Raw genomic sequence first — 12949 nt, 5'->3', positions numbered from 1 at the left:
AAGTGACCTGTTATGCAGCCAGGTTGTCCTCTCTGGGGACCAGGAACAGGACTGGGTGGACTTTCTCTCCTCGTCAGTTCTGCCTGTACTTTGCAGGCCCCCCGGTCTTCCTTGAAGCCAGGCTGACCTCTCTCCCAGACCAGCCAGGTCCCAGAGTATGGGCGGGATGCCTCTCTCTTCTCAGGCTCTATAGTCCAGCCGCCCACAGAGTTGGAATATCAGAACCCCAGCTTGGGACACTAATCTTAGGAAGCTTCGAGAGTCATGATATACCTCTTGGAGCTTCGTTTGTATCTGAAATGGGGAAATGAGTCCTTACCTGTTGTGATGAGGGCCACACGTGAGGAAGAAAGACTGTGCATAAGAATGTAGTGTGACTTTCACAGAAGAAAGAATAAGTGTATGTGCCACATCAGGTATGTGAAGGCGCTGTGCCAAGCACTTAATACACAGCACCCCAGTCAAACCTCACAAAAAAGCAACGATCACCCCCCACCCCCATCACACATTAAGTGGACAAGGTTCAAGGAGTTTATGTTGTGTCACGGAATGTGGTGACGCCACGATCAAAGCCCTGACACAATTCGGTTCGGAGCCAGAACTCTTAAATAACATTTTCTATAGTCCCTTTCAGCCACTATGAGGCTCCGTTTAGTATTAATCTGCCATCAGTGATTCTTTCGATGATAATGGTGATCGTTGGTGTTATCTGTGCTGGGGGGCGGTTTCTGTCTTGCCTCCAAGAAGAGGCCCGGCTGTGAGAGCACTCCCGAATCCCGTCGTGTCACCCCCTGTCTTGACAGTCCACCTCTACAAGTGTGCGGCCCAGCGGGAGAGCTGCGGCCTCTGCCTGAAGGCCGACCGGAAGTTCGAGTGCGGCTGGTGCAGCGGCGAGCGCAGGTGCACCCTCCAGCCCCACTGCGCCAGCCTCTCCAGCCCCTGGCTCGACTGGTCCAGCCACAACGTCAAGTGCTCCAACCCCCAAATCACCGAGGTGAGTCCAGCAAGTTCCCAGAGCTGGGAGGGATGGCCAGGCGCCGGCCCGGGGTGGGGGTGGGGGTGGGGGGTAGCGGGAGAGGAGTTCAAATGGAAGAATTGTAAGTGTAGAGCACTTAATGTGGGAAGCCTCTCTTGAGCGCCACGATGGCCCGTGTCCAGGCCCAAATGACAAGCCTCTGGATGTGTGTCCTCGGGCCAGTGCCTGAATGTGCGTGCACGTCGTGTGCACGTGCACACAAGGGAGGCAGAGCCAGCCCAGCCCCCACTGCCAGGCGGGCAGAGCCAGGTGGGGACGGGAAATTGGCTGCCTGATGGGTGCACGTTTTAGAGAGCAGGGTTAGCTCTTCTCAGCAGAAATGCGATTTGGGGAGCTGCAATTAGCTCAGAGTTGCAAAGTTGAACACGGAAGAAGAAAGTCAAGGCAGGCGCTACATTGGCCACGGTGCCGTTTCCCAGGATTTACTCCCTGTCCCGATTTGTTTGTGCATTTTAATGGAAGGAAATAGGTAATTAATTATCCTGGGGGGAAAAAAATGATGCTTCCTGAATAGCGAATTGCGAAGGAAGATGAATAGATGATGCGGATGAAAATGCAGCTGCTCGGGGTTTGAATGGCCTGGGAGAGGAACAGTTGTATTTAACTTTGGGTGCATTACGCGTTCATCACTCTTCGCGGCTCCCTATTCACCGACTGTCACTCGTGGTTTGAAACTTATTGCACATTCCTTATGGTGATGAGGAGTGAAGAAGGCCTGGGCAGGTAGCACTGTGGTCTGCTCATTTAAGAAAGCAGCGACAGGCTGCTCCTTTCCTGCCTCTTCCCTGAGTGGGATTCACTGCCCTTTTTCCCGGCTCGTTTTCCTTATTAGCCGCAGAAAGCACCTTGGGTCCTCGCCTATGTCACGGGGTATTGTGCAGTTCCTGGCTCATCCCTGCGACCATGTTGAAACTCCAGATCAGTAGAAGGACACCCCTCAAGATCAAATGAGTGTTGCTAACCTACAGATGGTTGAAGATGGAGTGTTTCTTTAGGGTGCTAGGGGCTGTCTCGTTTAATCCCGTGACTACCATGGGAGGCATATAGTCTCACCTCCATTTTACAGATGAAGAGAATGAGGCTCAGAGGAGTAGAGTGGTTGCCCCAGATAAGTGGCAGAGCCAGTATCTAAGTCCAGATTTATTTCCTTATAGAGCCATTTGTAAAGTCTCTGATTTGCCCAAGTGATGTGGAACAGGAAGCAAGGTGTCCTCTTCCTTGAGAGCCAACCTTCCTTCCTAGCTGACGTAGACCAGGCAGATGCCATCCACCCACGTGGCGGCGTGCCCCAGGGAAAGCACAGCACTGTGTCTGGCACCACCTAGGTTCTCAGTCATCCTGGTGGGAAGATGCTATGACGGTGTAGACGCTGTCGTCGAGCATCGGGCTTCCTCAGTTTTGTTTCTGTCTTGGGCACGACCGTGATAGTGCCCACTGGCTCCATCCCGTGTCCTTACCTCGCTGGGCAAGGGCTTATAGGAACTTCTGGTTGGTGGTGCCCCAGCCTCTGCCCTCAGATAGCCGGCTCCGTGAGCTGCTCAGGGCTCCTTGCCTTCTCCCTGATTCTAGTGATTTCCAGCAACTGCTGGCCTGAGAACATGTTCCGCCCTGTAAATCTTGCAGCTGCCGTTGTCGGTCTCTGCGTCTCTGCGTCTCTGCGCCTGTGGTACAGGGGAGCTTAAATTAGGCAGGGACTTGCTTCCATCAGCACCTCTCACCTCCGCTAACCCTGGCTGCTGCCGTCCCGTCTACTCCCCGACTGGCAGGGGCGCCTTCCCAGCCCTGAGGCAGGCTTCTCCCTGGGAAATCTCTGCCTCGGTGCTGCCCCTGCTCACTGACCGGGGACTGACGGGCTGCTCCCTTCACAGAGGACACCCAAGCTACATGATGCTAATTAACCCCCTGAGGTAATTAGGCTGTAATTGATTTTCCCAGTGAACGTAACAGCAGGAGTTGGAGGCCCCAAGCAGTGGGGTCTCCTGTTGGCGTTTTTTTCAAACAGAGGCTATAGAGAAATGAAAGATACTCTTTGGGGAAAAGGAGAGACAGATCCCTGCTGTGTCTCAAGCCACGCAGGGGGACATCATTCTGGACGGGACATGTAGCAGGGAGGATCCAGGCCTGGAATATCGTATTCACTATTATCAGGAATATTTTCTTTCATTTTGTGTCTCCTTCCCTCAGCCTACCCTCCTTCCCCTGTAAAAGTCATCTTCAATTTTTTCTTAACTTTTCAGTTTTGAAATAATTTTAGACTTATAAAAAGGTACAAAAATAGTCCAAAGAACTTTCATATACCCTTCACCCAGATTCTCCAAAATTAACATCTTACATAACCGCAGTGCAATTATCCAAATCAGGAAATTAACATTCATACAATAATGCCATGTAATATACATGCCTGATTTACATTTTGCCAGTTGCCCCACTGATTGTCCAGGATCCAATCCAGGGTCACATGTGACATTCTGTTATCATGTTTCCTTAGTGCTCTAATTCTCAGTCTTTCTTTGTCTTTCATGACCTTGATACTGTTGACGAGTACGGGACAATTGTTTTGTAGAATATCCCTCAATTTGGGTATGGTTAATGTCTCCTTATGATTTAATTTAGGGTATATACTGTTGGTAAGGAGTACTAAAAAAAAAAAAATGTGGAATACATGTCAAAAGGGCACAGGAACCAACTTGATTTGGCCCCAGGGGCCAAATCTGGGCCCGTCTGTGCAAGAAAATACATAATGATACTAGTTGACTTTAGCAATAGAATAAAATCAGAATCTATGGTCCTTATTGATATAAATAAACAATTAACGGGGGAGAAAGGAAACTCTTCTTATTAGAAGTCTAACTGAAACATGTAAAAGGACTTAGGGAAATAGAAAATCATCAGTTGGCAAATTCACAGTAATAATTATTTCAGGAAAAAAGGCCAATGAATTGGTGAATGAAAGTAGGGTGAAAAATAGGATGTCGGCCGTCTTGAGCCATCGCCTCCCAAGGTATGTACTAATTACAACAAGAAAAAATAGTAACTTTACAGAGAAGAAAGCTGGTAGACACTACCTATACGAGGTGATCAAAGATAATGTCACCAGTAATGGGAAAAAGGCAGCCTCATGTGTCTGTGGCATCTCTTACCAAAAAGGTATCCTTTGCTAAAAGTAACTTTGAAGAACAATCAGCTCCTTTTCCTTACCGTAGCTTCCTGGGCTACTTCCTTGACATTGGCACAGATCTTTTAATCTTTTAATCTCTTAATAATCCGTATTCTGTGAGACCCAGGCCCTTCTATATGTTCCTCCCCCCTTGTCTCTGGCCGTTGCCTTGCAAATGTGTGTCCTTGCAAATGTGTGCCTGCCAATGTGCAGGCCCACGTGCAAGAGCCATTTACGACGAAGATCCTTCTGGAGGGGTGAAAAGGGGAAGGATTCTAGGACGGCCTTGTGTGTCTGTTGGAGACAGCAGAATTCCCAATGCTGGAAACCAGTGGGGACCCGAACGGGCACTGCCCTGTTCAGGGGCCTGGAAATCAATGAGATGACCTCAAGTGAGTCCTGCTTTAGGAAAAGGAGTGGGCTCCAGCTGAGTTGAGCGGACCGGACCGCTGTGTTCCTCCTTAACCCTTTCTTACCCAACTGTGTCCATGGCAACCAAGCCCACCCCGAGAGACCCGTCTCCTGTGACAGCTTCATGTAGGACAAGTCTTACAGCCTCCCGAATTTACCAGTTTACATAAACTTCAGGTTAGAGACCCCCTCAGGACCCAGCGTCTGCTCCTTCCCAGTCAGCCCGTGGTGTGATAATGATGCTGTCCCCCGTGGGAGGCATCCCAAGCTGCTCTCGTCCTCACCGTCATCCTGGCGTCTGTGCACATGTCACCTGTTCAACCCCAGGAACAGGAGACGCGCAGAGGTTAGGGAAAGCCCACGACATGCCTGGCCCACCCCGTTGCTGCGCCTCCAGACCTGCCAGGACCCCAAAGGGGAGGACATCGCAAGCCACCCCCTAGAAAGGAAGGCTCAGAAGAAGCATTTTCGGAGAAGCTGCGAAGGGGAGAATTGGGCAGAAAGGGGAAAGAGACCGAGTATGTAATTGGGAAGAAAAATTTAGGAAGGTTCAAGGGGATCTAGAGCTCAGGTGACAGAGGTCTCCACTCCAAGTGGGTACGTTGGTCGGCGAGGGCCGCGGGGACAGAGCACCCCCAACTGGGTGGCTTCAACAGCAGAAACGAATTGTGTCACGGTTCTGGAGGCTGGAGTCCCGGGTCCAGGTGCTGGAGGTGGGTTCCCTCTCAGGGCCGTGAGGAAAATCTGCTCCGTGCCCCCTCCCCTAGCTTCTGGGGGCTTGTGGTGTTCTTGGCCTGTAGACACATCGTCTACATCTCTGCTTGCATCTTCTCATGACATTCCTTCTTGGTGTCTGTCTCTATTTTTTTTTTTATTTGTTTAAATAAGGATTTCAGCCATATTGGATTAGGGCCCACACTAGTGACCTCATTTGAACCCGATTGCCTCTGGAAAGTACCTGTCTCCAAATACGTCACTTCCTGAGGTAACAGGAATTAGGGTTTTCACTTGAATTTGAGGAGGGTAAAATTCAACACATAACAGAGCATTGCAGTAAATAAATCCTCATGTGATGAGCGACTACTGAATACCATGTGCTGTGCTGGCCTTGGAAGTTATCGCATGGATAGGCGAGGTCTGGGAGGGGAGGCAGGGGCTGCAGCCTCTCGCTGCAAAGCCCCAGCCTATCCCTGAACATGGGCCACCTGGAAGAGGCTGGCATCTGCTTGTCCTGCAGGCCACTCTGCTTCCTCCAAAGGGCCTAAGACAGAAAGTTCTAATCTACACCCTTTGCTTTTGTCTCCCGTTTCGAAAGAGGGTAGCACCGGGGATCAAGGTCTTGACAGCTAATGAGGACACTTACCTCAGGCCAGGGACCCGAACAGATGATCCATATCCTAGTTCTGGGAGTATTAATAATAACAGCCAGCCTCGACTGTGCCCCAGGACCTTTGCGTATCAACTGATCCTACAATTATTTTCATTTAAGAGTTGAGGAAACAGTGCTTAGGGAAGTAAATAATTTGCCCAAAGTCACCCATTTGGTTAGTGGCAAAGCAAACTCAAAACCAGGACCTTCCGACTCCAGAATGCAGACTTTCCCCACCACACATACCGCCTGTCTTGGTCAGAGGGATAAAGGGATCTTCCCTGGCTATACACTCTTCCACCTCACTCCACCCCAAGTGTACCAAAAATATCTTGGAATTCTCTTGGAAGGCCTCAGGAGATGCCAGAAAAGCTGGGAGCACTGGCTACCCTTTGTGTTGAGCCTTAAAATAACCTGTCTTCCTACACATAATTAGGTCTACACTTGATCCTATGAGTGGTGAGGGGGCAGGAAGTGCATTTTGGGCTGTGTTTAAACTTAGGGTGACTCCTTCTTACCTGTACGGGATGGATGTGACTTTAACTGTGTATGTTTATGAGAGTTATCAGACTTGATTTCATTGGTTTCTGATGGTGCCTGTCAGCGGGATGGTGGCTGAGATGAAAGCAGGAAATTACCGAGCCTGGTGGTTCTTTCTTTCCAAGCATCTCAGCTGGATGAGAGCCCAGAGGATGGAGGCCAGGTGGCTCGCACCTGCGGGTGACAGTAGAGATCACGGTGAAGAATAAACAAAGCTGGCTTGAAACGCCAGGGACCCATCTCCAGTGTTGGGGTCCTCAGGGATTGACCAGGAACCCGTCACCGTCTGGGTACCAGAGAATATCCCTGTGTGTGTCTGAAGTCACCTGCCGCGTCGCCCCGTAAGGGCACACTGGTGCCAGGCTGTAGGGATGCTGCTTTTGCAGTCATCTCTCCACTGACCACATCGTAGATTTTACTTTGTGAATTTTTCCGTGTCACTGGCGTACCCAGTCCCCTCACTGGCTCACGCTCAGGGAGGACAAATTCTCTTTAACACTGTCTTAGGTGTGTGTACCTGGGAAAGAAAAGCGAATGTAGAAAACCATGTACATCCTCTCTAAAACCAAACCTAAGTAATAGTTGAGACAATATTTGTCTGAGATGATCCATTGTTCTTGCGTTCCTTCTGTTCTCCATTGGCCCAAATAATTTAAAGTAGATTTCTCCCCACCCCCACCGTGGACTCTCTGTTGTGAATGCATTTGTGAAGTTGTTCAGGGAGTTGGACATTTATAAGCATTTATCTGTAAGGCTGCACCAAATCTCTGCAGGAAAGGCCAAAAGCCACCTGCCCAGGGCCAGGAAGAGTCGCTGCCAAGTTCCTAACAAATAAATAAATACGTCAGCCAGCTTTCCTGAGAAACGAGTCAGCGCTCTGATCTCCCCGTTCATTTATTTGCAGGCCTCATTAATATAACATCACTGCAACAAACAGCTAACGGGGGACGGTGTCAGGATGAATAATGGAGTTACTCTGCTGAGATAACAATTAGGTTTTGAATGTACTATCAGCTAAGACAGAGCCAGCAAGGATTCGCGCCGGGTAGAAGAGCTGGTGCCACCGAGGCCAGAGACTCAGAGCTATCAGCTGGGCTCTGGCCTACCGTGAAGAGTGTGCACACTCACATGCACACGCGTGCTTACGCACACACACTCACACACACCGAAGTTGGAAAAGGATGTGACGATTTGCCGTCTTGAATCCAGCTTCCAGGTGTCTCTGGCCAAGAGCCCAGAGGCCATCAAAATCTGCAGGCACAAAGTTGGCCCCGCTGCCCTCGAAAGTCAGGAAAACTCTAAGCAACAGGAAAGGAGTAAAGTGGATTAGCCAGGAGAGGATTAGCTGTCTATATACCCCTGACGTGTCCTCACTGGCTTGTCCTGATTAGGGGGCCACTTGGGGCAGAACCCTCTTGATCCCCATCTCAGACACAGGAGCTTTTAATACAAAGCAGGTCCGTCAGTTGGGGGAGGTCCTTCCTGGAGCAACTTCTCTGGGACCCCGCCCCCCGGGCTGCTCTGGGAGATTCTGATGTCACTCTCTCCCATGTCCTCTTAAGGACCCAGTCTAGGGTGCTGACAGCCTACCGGAAACCTGCAAAGCACTGGACTGGCCCAGGGGAGAGGCAGCCGACACCATGCTGGGCCACCTCTACAGCAACCAGCCACTTCTCTGGACTCCAGCTAGCCTGGCTTCTGCCCAGATTTCTTCATCATAAAATAGCAATAAGAAAAATAATAGCTAACTTTCACTGAACGCTTATCTGGCGCTCAGAACTGCACTTAGCACCTTACGTTATCTCGTGTAGACCTTATGACAACCTATAAGGTAGGAGCTTTAGCCCCATTTTACAGATGAGGAAACCAAGGCACTGTGAGGGGTGACAACTTTAGCAAAGTCACACTGCTACAAAGTTCTAGAACCAGCAGTTAACCCTCACCTACTTGGCTCTAGAGGCCCCACGTGTGACCCGTATACTCTTTTTCCTGGGCTCACTTAGGAAAACAGAACTCTCGGTCCACGGGGCTGGAGGGGGGAAAGGGGCTGGCACCCAGCTCTTTATCCAGCCTGCTGCAGAGATGGGAAGAAAGCCAGTGGTCCCCATGCCTGGTATCATGTGGAGAGGCTGAACGTGAATGGGCCCGGGGCAAGGTGACGAAGGGGCAGGGCCCAAGGGGGCGTGTGCACATTCGCAGGGGCAGGGACAGAGAAGAGGGAGGGGGAAGCTCCCAGAAGCTCCGAGACAAGGCAGTGACCAGCAGGGGCAGGGACAGAGAAGAGCGAGGGGGAAGCTCCCAGAAGCTCCGAGACAAGGCAGTGACCAGCAGAGCCAGGGGCAGAGCTTCTTGGAAAGCAGCAAGCTCTGGCCTGAGCCAAGGGGGAGGGGCTGGGGGACCTCAGCAGAGGGAAACCCACGAGCAGGCTAGGGCATGAGTGCCCACGCCTGATGACCCAGGGGTCTCTTCCCGGACAAGAGGATGGTCAACTCAGGCCGTGTCGCGTAGAAGCCGAAAGCACAGGTTAGCTGGACCCGGTGGGCTCTACCACTCACTGTGTAACCTTGAGCAAGTTACTCAACCTCTCTGGATACTAGTCCCCATCTGTAAAAAGGACCTCCCTCTCAGCTTGTTTGGAGCCCTAAGTGGGATAAAATATGTAAAGCCCTGGGCACCCGTCCTGGCTCATGATAAGCACTTAATAAATGAAGCGATGTAAGAATATGCGATGACAAAGGAAATGAAATAAAGGACGGCGGCCATCATTATCAGAATCTCCAATAACCAGGAGCCCACGTTCAGCTTCTGCCTTCGCTCCGCATGTCTATCAGGCAGGAGATCCGAGCCGAGGAAGACGGGTTCTCTCGGGTGGAAGCCGGGCCTTGTGAGGCTCCCGCCAAGAAGGGGTCATCCTGTCACCCCTCGAACCCCTAGCCCGCAGGAGCTCCCAGCTCCGCCCTCCGGAGTGGCCCCGGCAGCACTCCCCGGGCTGCCAAGCCCTGAGGCCTGGGGCACCTCGCTCTCCGCTCCCCGGCGCAGCCCCTCGGAGCTCCCCAGCTGTAATTAATCGGCTGCATCTGCCGTCGCCCTTGGGCGGCTTTGTGGCACAGTTCCCTCCGAACCTTCAATTAGTGGCTGTGAGAATCAGGGCAAGGGGAGCGTCGCGGCGGCTGCTTTCCAGGTCACGGCACCCACGGTGGAAAACAAACATGTCGCAGTCTGGCAGGAGCCCAGATTCGGCTGGGGTGCTCTGGAGCTCAGTGGGGCTCAGTCGGGCTGTGCGGCTGGCAGGTGGGGTCTGGGTGGGTGCGGAGGTGGCTCCCCAACAAGAGGTGCTGGGAGGCTTTGAGAGGGCCCAGCGGGAGACTGGGAAGCCCCCTGCGATGAGCACACGCCAGCCACATCCCACATCCCACTGCCTGCTCATCCTGGCTTGCGATCAGCGGGTAGAGTACTTGGCTTAGATGTGGATCAGTCACCTGTATACCCAGGCACAGTCGGGGACTGCTTCCGGGGCACCGTGTAAGGCTGCTGGACCGAGCCTTGTGCTCAAACACCTTTCCCACATTCTCCTTCTGAATGCTGTGCATAGACAAACTTCTCATTCTACAATGGGCTAAAAGGCCAGTACTCTTAAGGCAAGGTAATAACACAACTTAAGTTCCCATTAAGATGCAAATGAAGGTTTCTTTAGGGAGAAGAGACTAGCAGGGTGAGAGGTACCTAAAATAGGGGAAGGGACCCCAGGGAGGGGGAACAGAAAAGACACCTGGGAAAGAGACCAAGGTTTCCCCTCCCTCTGGGATTTGCCCAGGGCTGGCCTGGTTAATGGTGTATGTGACAAGCGGAGGGAAGTCACCTGCGCAGGCCCTCCTTACTACACACCCGGCAGGCCTTTGCTCAAGCCACAAGCCTACTTTGGGTCGTTACACTCTCAGAGGATGCCTGGACGTCCAAGGGTCCAAAGGAAAGCAGCTGAAATGATCAAAGGGTTTAGAAAACAAGATCTTCCAACAAAGGGCTAACAGAATTACAGAAGCACAGGCCAGGGGTGACTTAATTGCTGTCTTCAGTATCTGAAAGATGTCTGATGAGGAGGCAGCTGTTCAGTCCTCCACTCAATGAGGAATCACACCAGAAATTGGCTTAAATTGAAGGAAGAGAGATTGCAGGAAGGACTTCTCGAGATTCCGTTACAATACTACATCACTCCCAAGCCGCACAGACACCTCCATTCTTCCAGCTGTCATTATAGAACACAGTTTGTTCTACAATCTGGTGGGACCAGCGTTTCCCAGTAACAGAGAACGGGGGATATTTACCGAAGGCTGCCATGTTGCAGGCCGTGTGCTAAGTGTCAGGTTGCTAAGCAAAAGTGAGACTGTCTCTGTCCCAAGATAGTTACTGTCTCATTGAGAAAAGAAGCAGCTTACAGCCCGGCGGGGCCATTACCTTCTTGGGCGTGTTCACAAAGGGCCTAGGGAGTGTAGGAGAAGGTGCTACTGAATCTGCCCGAGGGGGTCCGAGGAAGCATCCCAGGGGCGCATCTTTTAGCAGAGCCTTGCAGGAGAGGTAAGCATTTGTCAGTGGACTTGCTGGACCGGCAGGGGGAATGGAACATCGCCTTTAGACCCTATGGGCTTGGGGATCCTTAGCTGTCCCCGGGAGCATACGAGATACCTAAGAGAACTGGAGTTCTGGGGAGTAGGCGGGGAGGAGTGCACAGTGGGAGTCGGCACAGAACATAGGGGTGAGAGAACCCCCTTCACCCCCACCCAGCAAGAGCAACTTGCTTCTGGGCACATCTTTACCTCATCACCTACTTCTGAGGTCCACAGGCAAGAAGCCAGATTTCCGGTCCACGGTATAATATGGGTTGGAAAGCATGGGATTGAAGTGGTCCATATCGCAAGATCCCAGCTGATTTTACAGGTTCCCAGCTCCTCTCCCCATCTCTCCACACCCTCACTACCCACACTCACACACACTCGTACACATCCCAGACTGTCAAACCATTTGTTTGTGTGGGTGTCTCATTCAGAATTACTTTCCTGGAAGAATTCACTGAGTTCACTGTGAAATGCTGTGCCTACCCCAGAATGGCTGATTGCCAGGGGAAAAAGAAATGGCAAAGAGAGAGGGAAGAAAGAATGAAGACCATTCCAGACAGGGCCTGTGTCCTCCCCCAATTTATTCTGGGTGAAAGGGTGATGTCTGGCTCAGAGTCAGCTTCTGTGCAGGGCCCAGAGTCCACCAAAGCCAAGGTCCTGTCCTCAGCAGCATGGACAAGCTCAGGCTCTCTGCTGTCAGCCCACGGGCAGCTCTCTCTACCCCCATCACTCCAGCATCTAAGCTCCCAGGTCCCTTTGGCCTCCTTCCAGAGGAACAGAAAAGATTCCCATCATCTCTAAGCTCCCTACCAACACCACCAATCCCATGTTTTTGTGATCTGGGAAGGCACAGGTGCAGGGGGAACACCAGGGAGGAAATTGCAATTGTCAAGACCCGCCCTCTAAAACCACCGTCATATTAGGGATTTTCCAGATGTTGTCTTCCTTAACCTTCAGAACATCCCTGTGAGGTGGAGCATTGTTATCTGTTTTCTGATAAGGACATGGAGATTGAAGGTCACATAGCTCATGCCCGTCAGAGGGAAAATTCAAATTCTAGTCTGTCTTACTCTCTCCCTGCACAGACACTACCCAAGTCTCAGATGGGCTGTCTTCCCTGCCCCACAGTAGCCAGCAGCCCAAGAGCCATCTGAGACCAGAAGCCAAGACCTGTGGATCTGGTCACCATCCCAGCCCTGTCTTGATTCCCCTCTGTCAGTGGGGGGATCTATCTAACTCCTGCCCTGCCTTTTCACCCTCACCTCTGCTGGAGCCCCACTACTGCCTGATCTGGGAGGCCTTCCTTGTAGTTCTGCCAGCAGAGGACTCCACCAACCTGCCTCATTATAGACCCGTGTCATTCTCCCAAGAGAATCGAGCTCTGCAGATGCTACACTGACCATTCTGCAATCTAACGCTGCTTGGGAGAGAGAGCCTTTGTGGGCAATCTCCAGGGTAGACTTGGGACCCCGTTGCCTGGTCCAAAGTGGTACATATTTTTTTCATATAATTTATTGTCAAATTGGCTTCCATACCACACCAGTGCTCATCCCCACAGATGCCCTCCTCAAAGCCCATCCCCCGTTTTTCCCCTCTCCCCCACGCCCCTGAAGTGGTATCTTAAAAGTTCTTGTTCACGTTCTCTCTGGAGAATACGTCATTTTCCACCAAGCCTCCCCTCTGTAGCTTCTCCCCAATACTTGGTCCTGGGAAAAACGAGGAAAATAGGATGCCTGGGTTTTTACCACCCCAGACCACCACACAGACATCAAGGCCCTTGTACTCATTCTCAGAGTCTCCTCAAAGCCCTCGGGTGTTAGGGCACG

At 51.6% G+C, this 12949-nt stretch overlaps 1 protein-coding gene across 2 annotated transcripts in view; it reads left to right on the top strand.

Moving 5' to 3' along the window:
* The window catches only part of PLXNA2 (plexin A2), a 206946-nt gene that overhangs the window by 155755 nt on the left and 38242 nt on the right, over positions 1 to 12949 (top strand). The window contains exons 12-13 of one of the 2 annotated variants that reach the window (XM_027074541.2): positions 804 to 994; positions 8076 to 8102. In XM_027074541.2, coding sequence (XP_026930342.1) covers positions 804 to 994; positions 8076 to 8087 — 203 coding nt within the window. In that variant the 3' untranslated portion in view covers positions 8088 to 8102. Of the gene's footprint in view, positions 1 to 803; positions 995 to 8075; positions 8103 to 12949 lie in introns of those variants that run through there. The other variant, XM_027074538.2, reaches the window with a different exon arrangement.

This window comes from Acinonyx jubatus, chromosome E4, assembly GCF_027475565.1.
Source record: "Acinonyx jubatus isolate Ajub_Pintada_27869175 chromosome E4, VMU_Ajub_asm_v1.0, whole genome shotgun sequence".
NCBI lineage: Eukaryota > Metazoa > Chordata > Mammalia > Carnivora > Felidae > Acinonyx > Acinonyx jubatus.
Note: the sequence above shows the minus strand (reverse complement) of the source record. Positions and strands in the feature narration are given on the sequence as shown.